At 39.6% G+C, this 25,764-nt stretch overlaps 1 protein-coding gene across 11 annotated transcripts in view; it reads right to left on the reverse strand.

The window, feature by feature from the left end:
* The window catches only part of LOC132988017 (rap guanine nucleotide exchange factor 6-like), a 141,831-nt gene that overhangs the window by 39,729 nt on the left and 76,338 nt on the right, over positions 1-25,764 (reverse strand). For all 11 annotated transcript variants that reach the window (XM_061055088.1, XM_061055090.1, XM_061055093.1 and 8 more), the window contains 5 exons: positions 11,442-11,573; positions 5,990-6,170; positions 4,623-4,759; positions 1,682-1,840; positions 663-815 (listed from right to left, as the gene is read on the reverse strand). In XM_061055088.1, the coding sequence (XP_060911071.1) occupies positions 663-815; positions 1,682-1,840; positions 4,623-4,759; positions 5,990-6,170; positions 11,442-11,573 (762 nt within the window). The remainder of the gene's footprint in view (positions 1-662; positions 816-1,681; positions 1,841-4,622; positions 4,760-5,989; positions 6,171-11,441; positions 11,574-25,764) is intronic.

Below are 25,764 nucleotides of genomic sequence, written 5' to 3' on the forward strand. Positions count from 1 at the left end.
GGCCCATTATCGGATCAATACCTGGCTGCCTTCCGAAGGCTCGGGGAGGAAGATCAAAAGGCTTTGGAGCGCTTTGCAATGTAGCGAACAAGAAAATGCTCCGGTAAACACTAATAGTCGAAACGGTGCCTCTCAACAATGCACTGAAAACTCGCAGAGTAGCTGCATTGATGTTTTTGCCAGATATTGTCTGCAAGGACATGATCGATTCATAATGAGGTGGTATCAAAATCAATCCGAAGCGTTTTGATGTGCATAAGAATGATTTGAAAAGTTGGTTCAAGCTTAGTGTTACATTCTTATTAACCCCCAGGCTCTTGTTGCCGTCCGTCTCTTCTAGTCCAGTATATTATCTTGAACATGGTTAAACATATTTCATAGTCAAGTAAACTAACAAAAGTTTGATCATGGGGAAAAACTGCTCGAACCTCACCTTATGTTTCAACCTGATGCGATCCTAAATGGATTTGAAATTTGTAGAGATGAAAACAGTGTCTCTTTATTGATTTTTGTCAGAGGCCAGTCCGGATAAAGAACAGAAACCTTTGGGGGCTGGAGGAGTTGCAGAACAGCAAAATGCTTTCTGGCAGATTTTTTTTTTTTTTAACTCCGGTTCCCTAAAAATCGAACACCACCTAAGTTAAACATTTAGAGTCACTGACCTTGATGACAATATGTCCCTTTCTGGTCCCGCTGCGGTCAAGCTCCCGGTGCTCCTTCACCATCACAATCTCTCCCTCCTCCTCCACCTTGTGCGTGTTCTTCTCCACATGGTTGAGGATTCTCCAGTAGTCCTCCTGGGCGATGCACACAAACTGGTCGAGGATGACATGAGGACAGCGGGTGAACTTGTAGTAGAGCAAAACACTGCTGGGCACCACAAACGGGTACTCAAACAACAGCACAGCAGAAGCATTAGCGGCGGTAGAGAGAGGCATGGGAGGGACTGACAAATGAAGGAAGGAAGGAAGATCCAACACTTGCTATGTCTCACACTAACTACAATCAATCAAACACGGCTCAATTGAAGCACCTATCGTCGTCCAGAACCCTTTCAGGTAGCCATTCAGAAAAAGCATCCTTTACTACAACTAGAGCTAAACGAACACGTTTCATCTCATTGAAGTCAAACACCAAGACATGACTTGTCACTACCCTACAGCACTGTCACTCGCTGTGCTTCCCTTGACGAAATCATCAATTTCTGCATTTGGCTCACTAGCTCGACCACTGCAACTTCCTCAGGAGACAGGAAACAATGTGTGCGATTTAGAAGCTGGTCAGTATAAACAGAGGGGCTGTTACCACAAGTACTTGCTAGGCTGCTTTAACCTTCGTGAACTCACCTCCTAGCTCTATATCAAGCATGGCTTTCTGTAGAAAACCTGAAAGGCTATATCTAAAACCACACCATGGTAATGTACTGTCGGCCTGGGACTGAAATAACCACCCAGATAATCAACATGTAGAACTACCTCAAAAGTAATGCAAGCAAGGTTTTGTAAATGTGAACTAACATTTTGTTGATTTCAAACGCTAAACTTTTCTTTGGCTGCACTTTGACAAACATTTCTCTTAGTTGCCATTTTGAGCAATTGTGAAAGACATGTATTCTTTTTCAGTAAACTTAAACGTTAACACTCTGAAATGTATTTTTTTGTGTTTGTCAAACTTTTGTCACCTGGCTGTCGTCCCCTTTGGTGCGAACTTCTCCGTTCATGTACTGTTTGTCCAGCGACGGTGAGATGCCAAAACTGTTGCCCATGCAGAGAGTCTCCATTCTCCCCTCTGGATGGCTGATCTCCACGGCTCCATTCAGGATAACATACCAGAGGTCGAGCTGCACACAAGATAAAGAAAGAAGACATTTTTTAAATGATCACGCACACAAAACCAATATTTTTTAAAATCTACACAAGTCATACTAAGGTTATAAATGCTTGCGTATGGACCCTCTTATTGCTCTTCAGTCAGGTTCCCAGACAATGTTTTTCTACAGCTAAATCAAAATCCTGTAGTTTCAATTCAATATCTTTCAGTATTTTCAATATTTTTGTTGAAGTTAAGGTCATATATTATGCAAAATTCATTTTAAACACTTAAACACTAAACGTTTTTTAAACACTAATATGTGTATCTAGTCTGTCTACAAACCCCCCAATTATGAGAAAGTACCATCCTCTCTGTCTTATACCTGCTCCACTTTTCAGAAAATGTGTGCTCAAACAGGCTGTTTGGAGATTTTCCCTTCATGACATCACAAAGGGCAGTAACCCCTCCCCCAGGTGGGTGACGCTCCCACAGTTTGGGGTTTGTTCTGCCCTCTGAGACCGTCTTCTCACTGATAACAATTGGGCATGGAGCGAGAAAGCCCAAGCCACCTAAGCCCTTCCAGAGGGGCGTGGTCAGACACAGCTCATTTGCATTTAAAGCTACAGACACAGAAACAGTCTGTTCTGAGCAGATGATCAAATATAGAGCGGATTTTTTAGCAAGAAACTTCACAGACATGTTTTGGTGAGTTTTGAGATTTATTTAAACTGGTTGAAAGGGAATCCATTATTTGACCTTTAATTTGACTATTGCATGAGATAAACAAAAATGCATTAAAGTGGGTAAGGAGTTACTGGAAAGTGCATATCTAGCTTGCCTTAATCTGTCGGTTGATTTTGATAATGTGTAGTTTTAAAATAATAAATACAACGGGCTCTCTGAGACACACTAAGTTTTAGATCTCTAAAACTACATTAGTCTGTCATTATTAGCAAGCCAAAGTTAGCCATTTCAGCCAAAGTTGTAATGAAATAATTTTGCCTACTGCAAATTTGCTTGCTGTCCTTTTTTTCCAAATCATTAGGTCACAAAGAACACAGTGGATATCACCCAAATGTAATATCTATGATAACTTTGAAGCACTTAAAATTAGAGGCACAATCCAACCAATGGGCCTTACACAGCCGCATGAGGATGACTGCTTAAATAGCTCCATTATTACTACGTGACATTTAGTCTATTGTGAGCATAATGTGGGTTGTGTGAGGGTTGAGAATGATAGTGAAGAGGTATTGTGTCTCTAGTGGCAGCTCTTTGAAAAGGAAATGCTGGCAGGCATAATATACCAATCCATTCGTCCCCGGTGTGAGCGACTGGAGGGGGGGGGGGGGGGGGGGGGGCAAACAAGCCCGGAGCTCCCTCCGAAACTATAACTGATATTTCCTCCTCATTGCCTTTTCATTCCCTCACTGTTTCTCAGCCTGCAAATATCTCATTCTCTCAGTGCTCTTCACTGTCTGCTGATCAGTTTCTCTTTCTTCCAGTCAGCCTAACAATCTCTGTATTTCTCAGCGGTGATGAAATGGTAATAAGAAAGGTGAGGTAAGGTCGACAACCACATATAAGTTGAGCACAAAAGTCCTTGAGAGGCTATTTCAGTAAAGTGTTGTGTAAAGTGAATTCAACACCCCTCGTAGCATTTATAATATACCTATACATTTTGATTATTTATGATAGCATGCAAATGTGAGTAAAACCTTATTTGTTTGTTTCATACCTTATAGAATGGTTATAAAAGAAAGCTAATAGGTTTTACTCTTTGCTGTATTCTTCTGACTGCTCTATGCTAGCTCCCTAGACACTTTCTGTCCTCTGAAACACTCAACCGGGCTTTTTTAATTCAGTTAGAACACTTTAGACTCTTTTTTTTAATGTCCCAACGCTTTCTAGCTCACTTAGCAGAGTTATGGTCCCTTGTGAGAGGAGACAAGTGCTTCTCTTTGACCTTCAATGCAAGTCCACAGAGAGACAGACATGAGCGAAGAAGACCTGTCAATCACCGCGACTAGACGCAGACAGTATGGATGCACAGACATCCATACAATGCACACTCTACATACGTGTATATGTGTGTGTTTGGTTGTCATGCTGACGTGGTTTTCAATCCTCCTAGAGCTTGGCATCTGGCAGTTCATTGCCATTTATCACCCTGTCGGATTTAATGCTGCTCCGTGTAACCAAACAGCCATGACAGAGCTCCTGTTTCTCAGGCATGTAACTTAATTAATTAGCCATGTAGCATCTCAGGTGATTGACAGGGCCGTCACTTTAGCAAACTACAGTTTGGGTACGTGAATAAGCCTGTGATAGAGTTGAGATTGTTGAAGAATTGTGCTCTTTCGTGTACTTTTGGGCTTTTTTTGTTCAGTTTCTTCAAATTTTATAATTTTTTAACACTTTTTAATGTTTTTTTTTAATGGTCACTATAGTGTTTGACAGACAATGTGAGACTCTTCTAATGTGATGAAGTCAACCAGCTTATCTAGAATCAGTGAGCCAGCATGCATTTTGTTTTTGCCTATATAACGACCTTCTGCATTACATTTTAAAGAAAGTTTCCTTTTGTGAATGAAGCTGATAAAGTAAAAAAAACAAAAAACATATTTTGTGGTTTATGTATGTGGGAAAAACAGATGGACTGGTATCATTCAAATAAAAAAATCTGGTAACAGCATTAACTATTATCTCAAAAGTATTTAACACATTCATTTAAAAAAACATGCTCAGACTCTGACATGACACGTTCTCAGTTACTTTGACACACCTCTGTAATATTAGTGTAATCATACCTCCTGTTTGTGGTGCAGTATGACTGTGCCAGCCTGCTCCACCACCTCAAACACCATGACGCTACACAGGTCTCTGCGCACAGACATGGTCATGTTGGCAAAGGCTGGCAGTTGGTGCATGAACTCCAGTAGTTGCTCTGTTGGGCCCAAAGGGCAAAAAGAGGAGACAAGAAAGCAATTAGAATATAAATAAAACTCTGACAAGGTTACATCGATGCTCTTTAACTTGCACTCTTTAACTCGTGCATCGAAAGCAATTCTTCCCAGTTGTGTGAGGCTAAAACACCTATTGATTTTCCCACTAACGGACCACCAGCATTTCCAAAACAAATCAAATGGTTCTCATTCACATGTATCAGGGCTACTGTCAATTCCAACATGAAGCATAATCTTATCAGATCAGCGTATACTCTCTGTGCTTCTTATCTTCCTGTCTAATGAGAAAATCTCCTACTTCTTCTCTGTTCTTACTGTATACTTCTGTATACTCCCTCTGCTCCGTGTCAGGGGGCAGAGTGACCTAACCCCAACCTGCACATTCTGCATCCTGGACCTGAAGCTCCACTTTAACTCACCCGCTGTTATTACCTGTCTTACTCCTCTCTCTCCAACTCTTTGGTCGACATGAGACATGGCTCAGGGAGTTATTCAGGACATTCTAAAGCCAGATGTTTAAAAGTTTGGCAAAATTATTCAGATGTTTAGAAAAATATGCCTCATTTTGCCGAGCAGAAATGATTTCTTCATGGTGATATTTTCTTCATGTGTCCAAAACCCGGCACCAAGGTTAGGAACCAACAGGAAAACAATCTGAGAATGTCTTCCTATTTACTTAGAAAAAGGATTGAAGACGCACGCCAAATTGATGTTTTGAAATGTACATTTTCTATTACTTTGATATGTTTCATTCATCCCTATCCTCCTCGTCCTCCTACATCTCATCTCTTTCCTCTGAATGAGCAGTGTGACGCTTCGCTGGTGAAGGCCACAAGAGGCCGTGCTCCCAGCAGCGACACAGTAGGTCGAGCCTTTACAGCTTCCCTCAGCTCTCTGATGTAGTCACCTTCTCCTCCCGGACCCCGCTGTGTTCCACTAATGAGGTCGCCTCTCTGATTGCACACGGGAAGGGCACTGGTGTTTAGATACCACTGTGCGGGGTCTTTTCTGTAAGAGGGCGGTTTATGTAGCACCCCTCTGCACACTGAATGATACATGCTGTTCCTGAGGGCTCAATCCTTTGTTCATTTAGTCTAATAATAGAAAACTGACAGTCAGTGGAGTAATTAGCATGCAGGGTAATCGAGGCGTTAGTCACACCCTTAAAAGTAAATAAAAGTTTAAGATTAAGAAAGAAGAGATGGACTGACCAATGTCGTCGTCATTGCGGTCGGCTGGGTCTTTCTCCAGACACTCCCTGACCAGGTCTCGGCCCAGAAGGGTGTCTGAAGCTCTTTCCAGGTCCTCGTCTTCCTCCTCCTCTTCCTCGCTGTCCACTGCAGCCTCTGGAAGTCCGGACAGGTCGACATCTCCCAGCTCGCTCTCCGTGGCCTGCAGCAAAGACAGTTGAGATGTAGGCACAGGTTTAAAGAGAGTAAAGAAACGAGAGAAAATAGAAAGTCTGTGAAGAAACTAGATGACTCATCTGAAGGGGTCATTCCTGTTTAAAGAATTTGACCAAATCTTTGATGGTGGCTGATTGAAATCACATCATAAAACAAAAAAAGAAACTGCCTAATTATGTGAATATGAAATAAGGCACAAGATAAACTGAAGTTCTCAAGGTTGTGGAAAAGCACTTGGAATAAGGTACTAAAGTGATAATCTTTGAACTGACATGTTTCCTTTTATTTCAGTACTGACAATTTGTTCAATGGTTATTAATCAACCATCATTATTAGTAACAACATACACCCTCTAATCATAAGCTGTTTTCCATTTCCCCTCTTTTCTCTTTGAATTTTCAGTGATCATCCACACAAAAGCAGGAATAAATAACCTTGGATTAAGCAACCGTACCTGTGACCCTGAGCTAACTCTCTTCTCTCTCCCACAAGGTCTCAAACTAAAAATCAGAGGCGATCAGCCAACTATTCAAATCCAACACTAATGATTCATATTCCCCCATGTTCCTTCTGTGCAGGGGCAGACAGATGGTGGGCAGAGGGGTTTATGGGTCAGGAGGGAACTGAACCTTCAACCTGAGAGGTGAAAAGAGGAGCTCTCCAGTGGTGGTAGCAGCACTGCAGCCATCTGTTAGCTCCTGCAGGTACATGTGGGGCTTATATGACAAAGAAAATAGTCAAGCCAGATTTATCCAGATTTTTACCTCCTATTCTGTACATTCTTTGGATTCATTTAGTGCTTTAATTTACTCAATATTGTTTTTAAATAGACTTAAGACATGACAACTTTTGTCAATCCAAAACTCATCCCGCTTAGTCCAGTATGACAATATTTATACTGATTTGGGTATGGTTGATTTCCTATTTCGCAGACAACATTTTAAACCTGACCATGGTTTTAGTCGGTCTATTTTAGGTATGACAGGTGATAATAGAGATCAATTTAATATCATGTACTGAGTCTAGCTTTGTCATTGAGAAAACAGTTAGGGGATACTATAGGATCGATATGAGCACTGTTACATTTGAAGAACATCTCGCGCTTGTCAAATCCTTTGGCGGTTGAAAGAACAGTGTAGAACTGTTTACAGTTTAAAATAGAATTTCTATCAGTGTGTAGTTTGATTATTTACATCTTTTTTTCTATTCTGTTTAAATTTCCCACCATTAGACAACAGGTGCAGCTATCAACCTTTTTTTCCTACGATTGCACGTGTCACAATGTTCATGTGTTACCCTTAGAAAAGAAACAGCCTTCAATTTTGGATAAGGGATGACAGAGGAATATTATGCTTTGGGCATCAATGAGACTGCTTTTTTTTTTAAATTTTGATATACTTTATTAATCCCCGAGGGAAATTATTTTAGGGACATGCTTCTCACACACATCTTCTGGTACTCATTTAGATTGGTTTGTTATATTAGCAGTTGAAGCTTGTGGGTAAAAAGTTAAATTCCAGCCACGAAAAGGGAGCTCTTTAATCAATGATTTAATAAAGCGCTCAGGTTCTGCAGTGATTTGGTACCTGGCCAAGATGTTTTATAGGTTTCTCAAAGGCAAAGAGATTTCAGGGAGTTCAGGCCCAGGTTCACACTTGTTTTCATAAATTAAGTTGGGCTTTTGAAAAACTCCAGCTGCTCAGCTCTGTCCTTTTCTGCACAAAATATTTTTAATTTGGCCCAATGGATACAAATAGACTGGTGAAAAAATATATATATATTTTTTGCCAAAATAAAAGGTCAAACCTGATTTTTTTTTCTGACCGGTAGAAATGTAGCTCTGCATAAGATCAACCAGGAAGAGTGTTTCATAGTCATTGCATTCATGAAGTCAGCATTCATTCACATTGCTCCCTTTCTTTATTGATCTCTTCCTCTCGGTCTCTTCCTGCTTGGAAATCAGCTCATTAGGGGCGTTTTCCTCTTAAGTAATAATCCATCCTCATTTCACCAAGAACTATATCAACCAAACATCCCACCCTTGCCTAACTTTAAATCTGTTTTCCTGTCTGCTCTGTCAGTTTTCCGTTTCAGCGTGGATCGTTGCGACCCTCCTCCACCCCAGTCACCTCCATCCATCAGTGTTTTGGTTGAGTTCTTCAGATGTCCACTTCACACCCATCCTCCGTCCTATACTCAGTTGATATATTCTTGCAGTATAATGGCCTTCAATTCAAACTTGGTTGGAAAGTGGAGAATTATGGTTTTAAAAGAAGCAGTGGTGCCATCCTAAGACAAACACTGCAATTTTCCTGTCACACTCTGTCACTGACAAGTCTTTCAGAGTTTTGAGAGTCTAGTTCATTCAGTATGCAGGATGTGCTCTTTCAGTCCAACTCCCCCAGTCTCTGAACAAGTTTGAACCTGGAGGACATTTTCCTCAAGACGAGAGACAACGGATCTGCCCATAAACCCCCACATTCTACAGCGTTGTGACAGAATAAAAGATATAGGACAGAGACAAAAACGAGAAAGGAATTCATAGCGGTGCAGAATATAGCAGATATATATGATGGAAGAAGGGAGGGGGGAGCAGAGGAAAACATCTAAAAGAAAATAGAATGATAGATAAGGACTTACAACAGAGGGTTGTAAAAAAGGGAAAGAGTCGAAGGGAAGGATAGGAGAACTTAGACTAGAAGTGGTTAGAATAAGAAAAGTTAAAGACTCTGGATTGGTGGATAAAGTAGTAAAAAAAGGAGGAAAATGATTCAGAGAAACCCCAGACAAAAAGAGTCTGCTGCTCTGACAGCTGAGGAGCACAGCCGACTGGTGGGTCAGCTCTTCAAGACAGCTGTAAACAAACACAGGACCGGGTCAGAGACAAGCTGATGGGATCAGAAGCGTGTGATTAATATCTAATCTCAGGATGAAGAGATCAGGTCTCAGGTGTTAAACGTCTGACCTCTATTGACTTGACTTACATCAATCTGCAAACAGTCGCAGACAGACTGATGAGATACGACAGGCTGAGGTGCATGAGGAGGTTAAAATGTCTGAGTGATGTCATTTTAGTCTGTTTTCTATTGCATGCAGGTGGATTTGTGAGATTCAGTTGATAGCTGCAATGGGTTCTATAACTCATAGGCTCCATGCACTATTACTTTTAAGCCCTGACAGAAGTGCACAAGAGACAGGGTCTTAGTTAGTATATGTTGCTCTATCTTACTGTCTTCTATATTACTTTATCCTTAGTAGGGATGTTCCAATTCCCATTTATGTAATTAGATATCACTGGATTGGGTGTCAGTGTCAATGAGGGGTGGGACAAAATATTGATGTGGCAGTGTTTCGTCACCCATACTTGTGTGATAAAATTATGAAATCATTAGTTCCAAATATAAAAAATAATTTTAATATCACCATTTTTTTTTTTTTAATCTGGTGCTCAAAACAGATTTCTCTGACAATTTGAACTTTATGACTGTCTGTCCAACGTTGGTGCCAATACACTAGGCAACTATTCTGTTCAAAGGTAATGAGATGGGCGCCCCTATACTGTAAGCTTGAGTGCCAGCAGTTAGATTTAGTTAGTATTTCTTGCTTGCTACGGCAACACTTAATAACAGTAAAACAGTAATGTTTGGTTTTACAAAGCAGGGAATTGACTGTTGAAGTTAAGCCAGATCTTGCCTTGAACATAAAAGAGTGTCTTTTGAACACAAGGCATAAAGCTTTTTGATTACACACTGGTACCGGTACAGTACTCAGTATTCGCCCCCTGACTTGGAAAAAATGGATGGTGTGTCCAGAATTATTGTTTTAAAATGTCTTTTAAAGTTCTGTTCAGGAGAATCAATGATAGATACCAACACACTGAATGCTAACAAGTTCCAACTAGCTTAGCGGTTTTGTGACCTGCAGTGCCACTTGATACAACAGCTTCATTTTTTGTAACAAGCTCATTCATTTGTTCGGACCTCAAATTTCATTGAGAAATGCTAACAATGCTAACCATGTCTTTAAATAGAACTCTTCCTTATGAATACATATAACAATATATGAGGAATAAGTGCAGTTTGTGAAGGAGAATAGCAGAGTAAAATACTGCAGCACCCAGTGCAGAGGAGCCGAGGCTACAAGATCATTTAAAAGGTTGATGGCATTTATTACAATTTGTTGTGTAAAGAGGGGAGATTAGGAGAGAGGGGGGATTTAAAGTGATGAGTTGACAGCCGTGTCTTGTACCCTTTTATGGATTATTGATTTGTAGATGTTTAAATGCCCTTCTCTCAGGAGAGGGATTTAATACCAAAGCACACTGAGCTACTGAATGCTTTGAAATGTCGCCTAAAGGTAACACTGAGTATAACTAAAAGATCCCTTGGTCTGCCAATAATATCTTGTGCATTAAGATGGCCTGCTGCTATGATGCAATGCTGGTATATGCTTCATTGTCTTTTTCTGAAAAATGATATTGAAAATGTAAAGGACTAAATCAAAATCTTTAAAGGTCGACATGCTGTCTGCGCTTCCACTTTGAGGAAATGGAATGTTTCCCAATATTAAAAAATACATATTTTTTTAATATGCTGTTAAATGTAGAGTTTGAAGTCTCATGTGCAAAGATTCCTAATACAAATTAAAATTATGACTCGACTGTAGAACTGCTTATAAACACGTTTCTAACACCTAACTTACTGTACCTCTCTTTAATTAAATCGACCCGTGGAAGCAGCCTAAAGGAATTCTTGCAAAAATGATCGTTATAAGCCGAGCTAACCTGACTACGTTATAGCTTCTATATGTGATGGGAAGGTATAGACCATGTCTGAAAGGTTAAGTTCATTTCCTGCATGTGACCTTTTTTTTTCACAGCAGGATGTGCTGTGTGATCACCGGGATGCGCAACTGGTGCCCAATAATTAGTGAGACACTCAGGTCATGAGGAGGGGCTGTAGAGGGCTGACACATATGCAACAGGTACATAGAAGAGAAGGGAATCAGGCTTGTTGCAAAATTGATAGATGAAACTTCAACCTGGATTTTAGGTAACCCTGAACAACCAGAGAATGTTTAACACATATGCTAAGGAATCAGGAAAAGTCAAAGGGCATATGTCAAAATAAATCATAAAAAACATGAGGTTTCATAGAGCTACAGGAGATGCTAATATCATGATTTGACTTTTGTTCTACATTGATATCAGATTAAAATAGATTCAATAAATGATTCAATTAGGAAATAGTGTACACACCTGATAAATATCTGACAGACTGCTGCTGCCCGAGTCACTTGCGATGCTGCACCCTGATTGGCTGGGAGGCATGTGCATCACTTGCTGATGGGCGTGGTCAGTTAAGTGCATCTTATTGAGGTCAGCAGGAAGCTGTTCAGACAGAAAGGAGGTGAGAATAAGACAAGTGGATTTGAGTTTAACAGAGAAATACTCACAAACAGTCAACGACACACACACATGCATACACTCTGTTGTTGTTTCATCAGCATGAAAGCCAATGCTGGTTTGGCACTGTCTCAAATGTTATACTCGGATAATTAACATGAGAAGGACAGAGCTGTAGACTCTTCAGACAGCTGTAAAGTATGATCCAAGGCTGCACGTTGATTTGATTCCTGATAGACAGCGGTGGGTTTTTATAATATGAGTGACCTTATCAAAACAACAGAACTGTAAATTCCGGCTTTATTGCCTTAATGTGCCATGGCAAGCTTTTTTCCCCAATGCAGACTACTTACCTGTCATGTGCTATCTGTACAAACAAACTTGTGTATTCTTATAAGAACAAAAATCCCCATGCAAAGACAGAAAAATGTCAGCTCAACCCAAACAAAGAAAATAACCCTACACACATAATTGCAAACATATTTTCATTGCCATTTGAACAATCAAATAAAAAATCATGAGGCTGGCTTTATGCAAAATAAAATAATTGAACAAATCTGTAGATGGTGGTCAGTGTTTACTTCAGCATAAAAGGGCAATTTGCACAAGGGTAAGTGTGAGCAGCGATAAAAAGAAAGTTCTTTTGTTCCTATTTTTGTTATCACCTTTCCTGAAGATTGCACACTCCAAAACCTGAATTGCTCATTGGAACACTTCAGATTCAGAAAGAGACAAAGCTGTCAGTCAAGGAGACAACTCCTTTCTTAAAACCTGTAAGTGTTTCCACAAATGACCCTCTTTTCCCCTTCGATCAAAGCTTTTTTTTTTTAACCTGAGCAAAACTGGCAAACATCCACTATCAAAAACTGCCACATTAAAAAACCCAATCAACTGTTATATTTAAATTACTATCACACATCTTTACGAACTGCATTTAAACAAGAATTAATGGAAGCAAAAAAACAGTCTGATCACACTGAAGTTAATTATTGCAATGTGCTCAGTGCTTGAGATGTGCTGACTTGCTAACTGGGTGTTGCTTAATATTATCACTGATACTGTACTGGAGGAAGTTGCAAAGATGATGCTAAGTGGTTACAGATATTTGTGTTGTTTCTGAAGTTATGTGACTGATGTGAAGTTATGTGACTCAAAAAATATGTAAACAAAGGGACAGCAAGACTATGTTAACATGTTTCAGGACCATGGAGAGAGGGAGACAAACAGAAGAGCCAATACACTACTTAAAGTAACAACATTTGTTCATCCTTGTTTGAAGTAATCAATTTACATTAAGTTCAATTTGAAGCATTTAAACAACAAACATCTATGAACACATTTTAGGGTTTTTTTACTGTATGTTTGAGCTGGTGAACATTAGCTTTGATGATATCAAATCCTTTTGTCAAAAGATTGGTATAAACCAAAAAAATCTTGATCATTTGGTAAGGTATGTCACAGTACCATAGAAAAAGATTTTGGTTGGATAGAAAATAAATGCCAAAAACATCATTCTGATGGAATCAGAAGTCCAACAAAGCTGAACACAATCAATGTCAAAACATGTATGTAGGTGAAAAAAATATGGCTACTTTTTCTATTGTGGACAAGCAGATCAATCAAAAGGTCTCTGTTTATCTCTATTCAAAGATAGGAGTTTTTAGCACAACAATACTTGAATTATTCTCGAAGAACAGCAACAACAAAAGGACAAGTCACCTTCACCCATATATGGTAGAAGAAGGACAACAAACAAAAGTTTTTCCACTGACAAGAGTCATTAGAGGCTGACTGGGATGGTTAAACATTGTATTTGCAAAGCAGCTAGGTTTCATCTCTCTTTTTGGAATAATGTATTTGGTGCTCCATCTGCTCTGGAAAAAGCCAAACCTCTGATTCTCCAGTCTTACCAGCTTAGATCTCGGCAGTGCCAGTGTGAGAGAAGATGTCCTCCTGCGACACCGTGCAAACCTACAGCAAACCTCCTCCATCGACACATCAGACAATACTGGCCATCCAAACCCACACATAAACCCTCTAACACGCTCACACTACCAGTTGTACATGCAAAACAAGCCAAACTGGAGCTTGGAAGCGAGCTGAGGCTGCGAGGAACATTGGTGCCAACATGTAATATTAAAGACATTGAGTCTGGGGGTGCTGCCTCCTCAGTGCTCTCTTCTAATAGGCCTGTTCTACTGTGCGACCCCTTCAGCACTTAACTCCCCCGCTCCACTTCCCCCAAACCCACAGGGAAATGAGGCACTGAGGGGAGGAGTTTACCAAGTTCAATGGCTTGTTCTTAATGTGAGGCATATTCAAGGGAAGACACAGTTTGATAAATTTCGCCATAGTGGACTCTTTGGTTATGTCCTAAATCACTGGCATTGTTTTATCCCTTTGTATGAATGTTTTATTCTGACATCTTGTTAAGGAACACATGGAAGACAAGGATTATCCATCAAATAAACAAATAAAATAACCATTTGCTGCCCTACATTTACAGAAGTGTCCCCTATTTTTACGAATGAAATGTATTTCCTAGATATTTAATGATCTTACAAACTACTGGGACATACATTTTATTTTACGTCTATTACACATACATAAAACTTCACCGCAGATTCTGCGTTGAACAAACCCTGGTCAAGGGAGGGGACAAAGATTAAGATCAGTGGATATCCCGGAGGAATTTTCTGTTTACTTCACAACAAATTAGATTACTTTTAAAATCAAATCCCTTGATCGAGCAAAATAGTCCCACAGATTCAAACATTTGTTACCATATGTACACATCATTTAAAAAATGGTATCTTGTACAGCTGAGGTTAGATGGCAGACAGCTTAAACATTAATGCACCTGCTGCCTCTCTCTCCTTCACACAAACCCCTTTATTAATGCAGTAAACCACTTATAATATACATACATTTTATATGAACACATTCTGGGTCTCTCTGAAACTTTCTCAGGAATAATAGTGCTGGCTAAACTTTCACAATGTGACTCTAATTTACATTTACTCACATGCCTGTTTGAAGATCTCCCACATTAGTTTTAGTGTGACTAAAAAATGATAGTATTAATAAAATCAATATCTTATTAAGCACAGTACCGTTATGCATTGTGTTTTATTTATTGTACTGGAGGCACTAATGGCAACACTGATACTCAACTGCTGCTGATATTGACTAAAGCAAAGACAGGAAGAATCCTCTACTCTCTTCCTCACTGACCAACAGTCTTTACTGCTGGCTTGTTGTGTCTGTTTATGAATAAGAAGAGACAGGAAAAAGTGAGAGGGTAGCAAAGAGTGATGGGTAATTTCATCACAGGTAAATACTTATTGATTTCTGAGTGATGGAGATGTTGTGAGCCAGTGATGATGGAGCTTCTACTGTGCATCCATTAAATGCATTCACCGAAATACACACATTCGTATGCAGGCAGAAAGTAATGTTTCAAACTGCTGAGCGGATAAGGACTCAAGGGAAAAGTTATGGAATCACACACACACACACTGACTCAAAAAACATAACCAAAGAGGATACTGAAAGGACACAAACATGGCCCATGGTCGAACAAGCCAGTCATTAATCTTTTATGAGCTCAATGAAGTCTGAGAAAATATGGGAAACAAAAGAGAGAGCTTGAATTTTTTCTGTTTTGAAGTTTCACATTTGGGTAAAATAATTTGTCCTTTTTTTTTTAGATAATCAAACTATAAAAATGACATAACGTTTTCTGGCTGATAGTATTGTTTTTTGGTCATACTGCTGTATTTGACTTGTGGATATCTGGGGTTAAATCCATATATATTGCAGTACACTGAATTTTCTGATTAGAAGCAAATCCCAATTACTTTTCCTGGCTTGGTAAAAAAATCCCATCTTGTACTAAAACATTCTGAATCAGGCTGTGGTTCAGCTTCCTCATTCAAAGAAAGTCCTCGATGGGGGATTATTTGAGATCTTATCAAGCAATCAATCAGCTCATGCTCATTTTGTTGGATTTATTTCCTAACTAAAAAAGGAGAAGATGTAAGGAGGGTATGAGAGTATGTTCCTCACAAATGTGAACTGTGGAGCTGCTAGACAATAAATCATGACAACGACAGACAGGGGGAGTTTGTGTGTTTTTGGATGAGTGTTAGAGAGAGAGAAGGGAGGATGGCAGGCGGGCTAGGGAGTGATGGGGGAAGCGAATAATTGCGGTGGTCTCGAGGCTCCTATTCACACCACAGATTTAATCCGGCTCTAATCCCCCTTTTTCCCTCTCCCACTGTGCTGCCCCATGAGGGGGGGTTTATGGGGGTCTCCCGTTCTCTTCATGCATTAAGGATGAGAGGGAGGAGATTAAATATAAATGTGCAGAGTTCCTTCAGCTGTACAACTCTATCATGTCAACCAGCGGGTAAAATCGTGGGAGGATCAAGCTGGCTGCAAATGTAGTGCTTTCACAACACCAGACACTTGCAGAGTGTGATTTACTTCAGAGAAATCTATCTTTCATGTGTCATGATAACCAGAAATTCAGAATCAAGAAAGATGCAGCTGCCACAAATGGTTAAAAATCAATAGAAGTAATCCAGGAAACGTTGGGAACAAGTTTTTTCCTCCCTTGCGGTTTTTAAATGAATAAATGTCTACTAATGACATGGATAAAAATAGCATGCTAAACGCAGACATGTCATGTCTGTTACACAGAGGTTTTTATTTGCCAATGTTGCTAAGTGCTAACTCATGGTGGACTTATTGAACCCTCATTGAAAATCAAATGAGTAATGGTATCATTACAACAACATGTGCTAACACAGCTCGCTATATCTGAATAAAGTCTTTACAAAAAGAACATGCTTAATATACTTTTACATTTTATTTTAATTAAGTACAGAGTATTGTCAGAGACCAACAAGCTACCTCAATGTAATTTTGTTGATAGAAGTAAATAAAGATCTGCTTCATCCATTATGCTGAAAAGAACATTAACTCAAATACCCACTCTGCATTTTTCCAGCTCCCTTTATAGCCACATTATTCTTTTTGTAAACCTACTTTACCTGAAAGTTAAACATACCAATTAACAGATTTTAGAGAAATATCTTTGTTTCGGACCACTATTGTAATTCCCCCATCGCCTCTCCTTTTAACAATGAGATTAACTCACTGGGTGCTCTTTTCCCCTCTATTTCCTCTGTGATGAAACAGGCTATAAAGCTCAGACTGGCCATTTGCCTGCCAAGAGACTGCAGGGTTTCCCAAAGGCAATTTAGTGTTGGGATAATCTTTGCTACAGTGTAGGTCAATGTGTAGTGAGATGTTTTGGGTAACCTTGAAGATTTTAATAGATGAAGCCTGGTCAGAATCCAGCATAATTGAGTGGAAGTGGTTAGTTAAGGTTCCCAGAAGGATCCACATCATTTACACTTAGGAGGAAGATAGGAGGAGGGCAATAGTTGAAGATTATTCTAATGAACTTCTACTTCACTTTAATTGGGTTTTGCATGAATTAATATCTATTCCAACCAAATAATGGTTTAGTGTATCCTTTATTAGGTTGAAGAAATACAATTTAGTGACCTACAGGGCACACAGACCTGAGAATTCACTAAATCACTGCAAATGAGAGAGAAAAAAAAGGCATCTATACAAATATCAAGAGAACAAAGAAACAGAGCTCAGTCTATAGAGATTGATTGAAGAGTTTTCAAAAGAGATAGAGCAGAAGACGAATGACAAATGGCTTATCTGAGTAATTAAAGAAAGTGTGACGAGGCTGATGAATCCTGATGAGGATGATAATTAAAGCAGATTCAACAAACAATGACACAAACAAAGCTCCATGAATGTAATTGATTTCTCAGTATATGTCGCTCCTAACGGTTACTGAAGGGTGATAAAGCATCTTATGAGAACTTTGAGTTTGAAGGTTGTTCATTTATCTGGTAAATGAACAGGGAATCTTGTTTTTTGTGAAGGTATGTGCATGCATATCAAATGTGTAAAAAACGAGGTGGTAGATATACTGTAAGTGTATTAACGTCTGTCTTTTAATAATGACATTTAAAGGTAGGTCTTTGCTAAACCTGCTGCTTCTGCAACAGCTGCTGGTTCAAATACCAATATAGATATAAAGATGAATGAGCCTTGCTTAAGATCAAACTAAAACCGTCCAACCTGAAACACAATAACTTACTAATAATCAATATCTACTGATCAGAAAGTCTGAATTTTCTGAAATGGTTCACCTGACTGAAAATATGCACAGACTCTATGGGGTTGAGGTTATAATAGAAAATCAGCTACACAGTGCTCATACCTCCACAGCGGAGTAAATAGAGGCATGGTTAAGGGGAGTGAGGTCACTGGATGGGTGTCTGATATTAACACAGTTGTCCTGTAGATGTCAGCAGTGACAACTACCTTGACCATCTTCAGCAGTCCAAGCCAAGCAACACATCAAGTGATCAGCAATGATGAACAAAGCTGATACATACAACATGAGCAACAGATTTGCAAGTGTAGTAACTGTTTTCTTTTACATTATATTTTAGTTGTAAATGTTTTGCACACCAATGTTTAAATAATAAGTTACGCTTTGATACCTGGATCATTATTGATTTCCACAATGAACTTATTCTCACATGGCTTCACTGGAGTAGCAGTCAACATGTGATGATTTACATCTGAGTTATTACAGTATACCACAGACAGCAGCAACAGTTCACTTCCACAGAAAGGCCCAAAGGAGCTTTAGACACTTTGGACACTCTTTCTGTCCACCCTCCCCTCTTTGCTATCATTGTCCTGGTTATTAACTCTCTGTCCAACAGTTCACTCCGGAAATACAGCCTCAGTACTACAGTACAGCTTTCCAGTCACCCTGGGTCCAACTCTGTTTTTGCTTTCAAATCCAAATTTTTTGGGTTGATGACAACATTTTTTTTATTTTTGTTGCATTTTTTCCATCACTGGATCAAACCCCCCATTTCTGCAACACGCACAATTCTGAATCAAAGGGCAGAGGGGGAGCACAATTACTGCAATAGCCTCAGTAGACTAGCCAGGTGAGAATACTGGCTTTGATTTCTGGAACAGGAAACACAAACACAGGTACACACACATATTGAAGGTCTAGAATAAGCTTTGGAGCACTGCAACAAGCTTTGATCAATTGAGGCTACCTTTGGCTCAGAATAAAGGGTGACCATGTCAGGAAAAACACACATTCATAGGCATTGAAGATGACAATACATGCAAATACATACACACACATACACATTTATGAACAAAAGGAAGACTAATAAAACACAAAAAAGAGGCAATGCAACATGAAATCACAACCTACACACACACACATTTGAACTGCATTCATTTATCAACTTCATTCAGTAAAACACACTGATATTATCGCTTGAGGCTCAATGCACAATCATGCTCTGCTATATTACTGGAAAGTGCACAGGCGGTTGGATAAAGATACAGTGCAGGGAGACAGATGGAGATGGGGAGAAAATAGAGTGAAGGAACATGAAGTGAATATGTCTGAGCGGGAGAGGAGGCATGGAGAGAGAGAGAGAGTCAAAGGGAAAAAGTGTACAAGAAAACAGAGTAAGAGTGTGCGGCATATGGTTCAGATAGGAATGAATGAATGTGTGTATGTGTGTGTGTGTGTGTGTGTGTGTGAATGTTATAAAGGTAGCAGAGAGTTGAACAGAGTATATGATAAAGATAGGACCAACAGCGAGGAGTTGAAATAAGGATGAAGAAATAGGGAGGGAACAGATGAAGATTAAAAAGACTCAAATATTCTATTAAGAATTCAATTCTACCTCCGTCCAGACTTCCATATCTCTGGCACCATGGCGGTCTCGATGTCTCTCGATCTCTGTGAGTATGTGTGTGTGTGTTTCTTGGGTGTGTAAAGAGGAGATGTAATGAATTGAAGTTTGACTTAGAGGTGACAACTGCAAAGGCAGACATAGCACAGAGAAAGGGAATAAATAAGGGCGGGTAGAGTTTGATGGGGACCACATGAGGAGATAGACTCAAAAAAATCTCTCAAGCAGAGAAAGAAGTATACACATACGCAAGAATTCATCAATTCTGTCTGCCAAACCTCCACATCCTGTCAGCTCTGCTTTGTAAAAGGCAGCTCTTATTTACAGGGAACATGTAGACCAGAATAAATTACTGCCGCTTTACATTAAATCAGAGATTAAAAAAAAGAGGGTAAGGAATTTTGGAAAAACAAAAAAGAGGACAACAATCTGAAGTAACGTTCTACTTTCATTATTACAGTTTTTTATATAAATAAATTGTCTTTCTACATTAACTTATCAAGAGTTAATTGAAAAAATAACAGGACAAAACAGTTAAATAATTAGGAATATAAATGTCTGAGATAATAACAAAGATGATGTCACAGTGATGTCATCAAGGTTATCTCATCTTCAGCTTGACACTTAGTGACAAACTTTACTGTACAGTGCCTTTGCTCAAGGGCACCTCTGCAGTGCTAAGGAAGTAAACTGGCACATCTCAAGCTTTCTAGATTTGGTCAGCACCTGGACATGAACCAGCGACCCCGTGGTTCCCAACCTAAGTCCTTACAGACTGAGCTACTGCCACCCCCTCAAACAGGTCAAACAGGGACAACAATTCTACATTTCTCAGCCTCTGCTTTGATTGAGATGATTCTGCACCCACTCAACTTCAAAGAGTTACTTTGCCAAAACTTTGTATCTGTGGCAGCTTCAAGTTAACTGCACGTCAAAGTGATTTTAACATACAAAGAGACAAGAGATACTGTTTGAGAATACAGCCGCATGCAAATTATTTTAAGTGAGGTACCTGTTTCTAGTAAAACTGACACGACATGAGGTTGAGCATCAACCGACACCTCGCTTAGTCGAACAGTATTGACGAAAATAAATAACACACAACCTACCTAACGCTCTACAGTGCTTTTTGAGGAACATATGTTCAACAATGTTTTGGAAGAGAAAATAAAACACAAAGGGTTGGATACTGAAAGAGTGGGAGCTTGTAAGCAAAGGTGGGTATTGTGCTTTAAAACACATTTAATGAATCACTAAAAAAACATTTTAGTTAGGTTTAAAAAGAAAACTCATCCTGTGATTTGGCAGGGACTGTTTTTAGATGTACAAAGTTCAATGATCATTGGCTGGCAGGTGTATGCCTGGAGAGAGAGAGAGAGAGAGAGAGAGAGAGAGAGAGAGAGAGAGAGAGAGAGAGAGAGAGAATGCCAGGCACCCCTGAATATTGGTTGAACAGCCAATAGTTGGCAGTATCTGCACTCTGTAGTGCCAGTATTGTGACAGACAGGATGCTGAATGGCACTGTCACCAACACTGCCAGAGGCCTGTGACTTTTGCCCTGGTTGTCTGATGGTGATGGAGGAAAGAGATGCAGAAGAGGGAGACATACAGAGAGCTGAGGTAGGAAAGATAAAGTAATAACAGAAATACAAAGTGTGTTACCATAACGACAACACACACAGATTTTTTTTTTGAATATATTTTGTATTTGAATGTTTTATTGTGTAATTTTTCTTTTTTAAATGTTCTGTTCAGGACTATGTAACGCTCCTTGAATTGCTTTCTGTATTAAATTGTTTTACCTTAATTTGACATATAATGACTCATTAACAAAAATCTAACACAGGGACTAACTCGCCGACACTGTTATTATTATTTAATAATTATTCTGAATCAGCAAACAAAAATACAACTGCATTATCACTCAGTATCTCATTGGAGTTGAAATAGCAGAAAAAATAAAAAATATTGATATAAAATACTGGGTGGATAATGTTTCAATGTTTCAAGTTTCTGCAAAAAATCATTTTGCAGGTATAAATATGCCCCGTCTTAGCTGTATCATTCAGAGTAATATCAAGAAAGTCTCGATCCTGAACCACTGGCTTCAACTCATAAATAAGTCTGTTTGTTTTTTTTGTTTGTCTACTCGTGTATACTACCAAAGGTAACTATCTCTCTTTTAGGCTTTAGCAACATTCATTGTAGCTAAAGTAGCAATAAAGTCATTTGACAGCTAAAGTCACATTGTCCATTTTTTTTAAAGTCTGATGTCATCAGGTAATTGAAAGCGTGGCTTTAGTCGCAGAATATGTATATGAGATTTTGTTGAATCAATTGTTATTAAACAGATATAAAATGGATATAAGCATCAATAATCGATTACATTGATTTGACAAGAACTCTGCCATAAGATAAATTGTTAATGTAAAAACACTGTAAAAAATCATGCTGCAGCCCCAGTGCCCCCACGCCCTTCATCTGAGTAAGTCTGAATTCTCTTGGCGAGCAGCAGCTCTATTTGGCTGCAGTGGAGGCTCATTCATGCCACACAGCCTGAATGAGCACTCATTCAGAGCTCTGGCGGCTTACACAGTGAAGAAGGTAATTAGTATGGGTCAGCACCCCTGCAGAGTCAAGTATTCTTCTCTGGAGGACTGAAGAGGTCTGAATGCATTACAGGCTGCCTTTAGTGGAAATACCTCCCAGTTGGTATATAAAGAGGGCGTTTGTGTGTGTTGATGTGTTTGTGAGTGGCGGCAGGAAGCAGATGGCAGTTGTTGCCAAACAGTGCAAGATGTTTTTTGAAAGTGATATTCAACCTGTAACAGCCTGTCTGTCCTTGTCCTTTACTCATTTAAACACCTGGGTGATGAAATTTTCAATGGATGCAAAACTGCTGTGAGTACTAAATGTTTAAGGTTTTAAATGAGGCAGGACTGAACTGGATACCTAGAACAAAAGTTAATAAAAGTCTTAATTTTGTAATGGTGTTTCTATCGAGAGGTGTGCCGGACCTAGTCAGCTTCTCACTAAGATTGAGATTTAAATAAATTGGATATTTATATTCCACTTTTACAGCCTATTCTTTCTCCTCCCTATCCCATTCATCTTCCTTTCACACCCACTCTTTATCCTGCAAACCCTCCTTTATCTTGCAGCTGTGGGAGATCTGAATGAATACACTTTCATACCACGATATAGGAGATTTTGATGGGGTTGATTTATTGATATTTAATGCAATGGCACTCAAAATGATGGTACTGGTTGAACAGAAATGCAAAAAGGTGAAGGATAATCTGCAACTGTTTTAATGCTACTGCTTTGACCTTGTGTGTTCTGTATACTTGATTCACTGGCTGAAATATGTAACTTTTGAGAAAATGTAAGTTATATTGGGAGGAAAAAATGTCTGCATTACATAATGTTTTTTTTGTGGTAAATTATTGGTCTATCAAATATGTGTTTACAAGGAAGCGTCCTTAGCGAGAAAACTTGATTAAGTTCAATGTCGACTCTTCTTTGTTCTCTGTATGTGTCTGTGTGTGTATGTGCGTGTTTGTGAGTGTGTGTGTGTGCCCAGACAGGAAGCTGCAAGGCGTCTCTGTCTGGGCCCCTGAGGAAGGTGGGCCATGGCTAGGTCTGCCGGATACAGGAGGGAAGGCCAAACACTTGGCTTCAACACTGATACAACTCCTTGTGTATGCACGCAGGCATGCATAAACACAGTAACACACACATTAGTGCACACTAACATAAAGACAGCTCCTGGCTCCCCTCTGTTAACAGATGCTTCCTGCTCTGCAGCCCAACCCCACACTACTGCACACACACACATGTAGCATGCACCCCTACAGGTTGACCCAGGGGCAGCCCTACCCTTTGGTTCTCTTCTGTTTTTTGTTAATGTTGGCTCCTGTTCCACTCTGTTGGCCCACTCACCTCAGTCCAGACAGCGAGGCCACAATTTCTGAACCATCGGTTGGACAGGAAATTAAGTTTTGCGTGCCCAGCGACCTAACACCATTCCTGAACTCTAACGTCTGTCAAACATTTCATTATTTTACCAGGTGAAAAAAAAATATTTGAACCAAGAGCGGCTGCTAGATATGAGCTGCACTGGTGCCAATATGCTTTAATATGTGTCACTGTTGACAGATGACTGATGTGCATTTGTGTTAAAACGGAATTTATTGTATTAACTAATACTCAGGATGAAAATGAGAGGTGAGAGGTGGCTCACCTATTCACAACCTCCCCACAGAGCAATCTCCCATCCATACCACCATGCATTTAGAAATGCCCTTGAAAATTATCCAGTAAAGGCTCTTTGGTCGTGGCAGGCAGAGGAGGGGATGTGGATCAATAGCAGTGAGATAATGGGAGCAAGGGAAATTGGGAGGGTGGGGGCTATGGGTGGTTGAAATATCAGCACTCAAACATGTGTGTATGTGTGTGCGTGTATAAGTGGGGGTAACAGCTCATGACTGACAGAGATCTGGTGGGTGTGGTCTGCATTCATAAGTGAGGAGGAATAATGTATTAGTATGGGCATACTCAGTATGCCTGAGTGTGCTGATGCATTTGTGGGTGTTAAACTTCATCTAAGTGTGAGATGCCAGCAGTGTAAAAGGTCAAATGCATGGGTGTCTGTGTGTGAAGACAGGGGGTTTGTTTGTGTCTTTGTGCACAAAGGCTAGAGTGCATCTCCAAATAAGCAGCCTCGCTTTCAGTCCATTTATGTCGAGCAGCCCGGGCATGATAATGTTAAAAGGGCCTGAGTGGGCTTTTCTCTTTGAAATTTCAGCCTATCATAGCTAATGGACAGTAATTACACCATTCAGGACACAACACTGGCTCCTTTATGCCACTGTACTCCACTGAAAGGATCAAATAAAGCAGCATTTTCTTCTAAGTTTGCTGTCAAAAGATTAAGTTTGTTCAACTACTGAACAGTAAGTGCTATTTCTATGGTCCAGTGATATGGTCATCTTTGACCATTATCTGCACTAAGAATGTGTGCATATGGCATTTTTTTAAGACAGATGACAGTCATGAGGCTGTGGGATAGCTGGTCATATCCCCAAGATCAGCTGCTAACAAAGTTCCTTAGAAAATAATAGGCAAAGCTCCAATGGGACTACTTAGTGACTACATCCAATAGGTGAAATTCTTCAAGTTGTAGCAGGCTTTTGTGGAAAGCAGTTCCTTTCCTTACTTAACTTTTTCTGAAAATAAAGATGAAAAATTCTGCACTACATTTACACCCTCAGGGGAGTGTCCTTGGGTGAGATGCTGCTGCACCACGCTGCCTTATTAAAAAATGAACTGGACCGAAAAACAGGTCCATTCACATTCTGGAACTCTCATTTAGTTATCTATGTTATTCAAAAAGAAAGAACTTAGGATAAGTTAACATTTCAAAGAAAGATTGATTATGTTATTTCAACATCTGCAAAAAGTCAACAAAGTGCTTAAATGGAGCTCTGATGTTCAATGTAACACCCTCATGTCTAAGACATGAAGATTTTCTGCCGTTGGCTAATTGCAGTCTCGGAACCTATCAGAAGCTAGTGGTTAGCATTGAACAACTTCCGTGCAAGACTTTTAAGTGCGGTGTAACGTCTGCAACATGTCTGCAACATATCTCCAACATGCTGAATGGAGGTTGGATCGATCACTTGTTCTGATGTGTTTCAGGTAGTCGGGAGATCCCTACACTGATTGGCTTTCTTGACACAGCACCAATCAGATGTGTGGCTCAAGTTGAAAGGTTAGAGTTATAATAGATTGTCAGCTCCACTTTTATCCTTATATCTGTTTAGAGAGCTCATTAAATCATCGTTAGATTATTAACGATAATCCACATTAAGTCATTAACACAGTTATCATTCTGCTTAGTTTTTGCTGTCAACAAGGAATAATTTACAGAGATATTACTTTACACAATGGCTTATAGAATTTTTGAAGCATGGTAAAAAGCCAGCAATACTAAAATTGTGTTTTTCAAGATAAAGATGTTATGTTTTTTAACGTTATTTACAAAGTGGCCATGTATAACGTGCTTTTTGGAAAATATGCATTTACAATTTGGTTTTTTTTCTCCTTTAAAAGCCTGACTAGTAATTCATGACTTATGGGATGCTAGGTGGACAAGCCCTGGCCTAATGCAACCCATATCGATCTTTATCACCCCTACTTCCTGTGTATATGATATCCTAGACCTCCCTAGGCATGCTGAAAGCTCCCCCCTCCCCCATTTCTCTTTTTCTCTCTTGTTTCCTTCATCCAGGCTCTCTTACTCCTCTCTGTTTTCTCCCATTGTCTTCCCCTCTTTA

This window comes from Labrus mixtus, chromosome 14, assembly GCF_963584025.1.
Source record: "Labrus mixtus chromosome 14, fLabMix1.1, whole genome shotgun sequence".
In the NCBI taxonomy this organism is placed as follows: domain Eukaryota; kingdom Metazoa; phylum Chordata; class Actinopteri; order Labriformes; family Labridae; genus Labrus; species Labrus mixtus.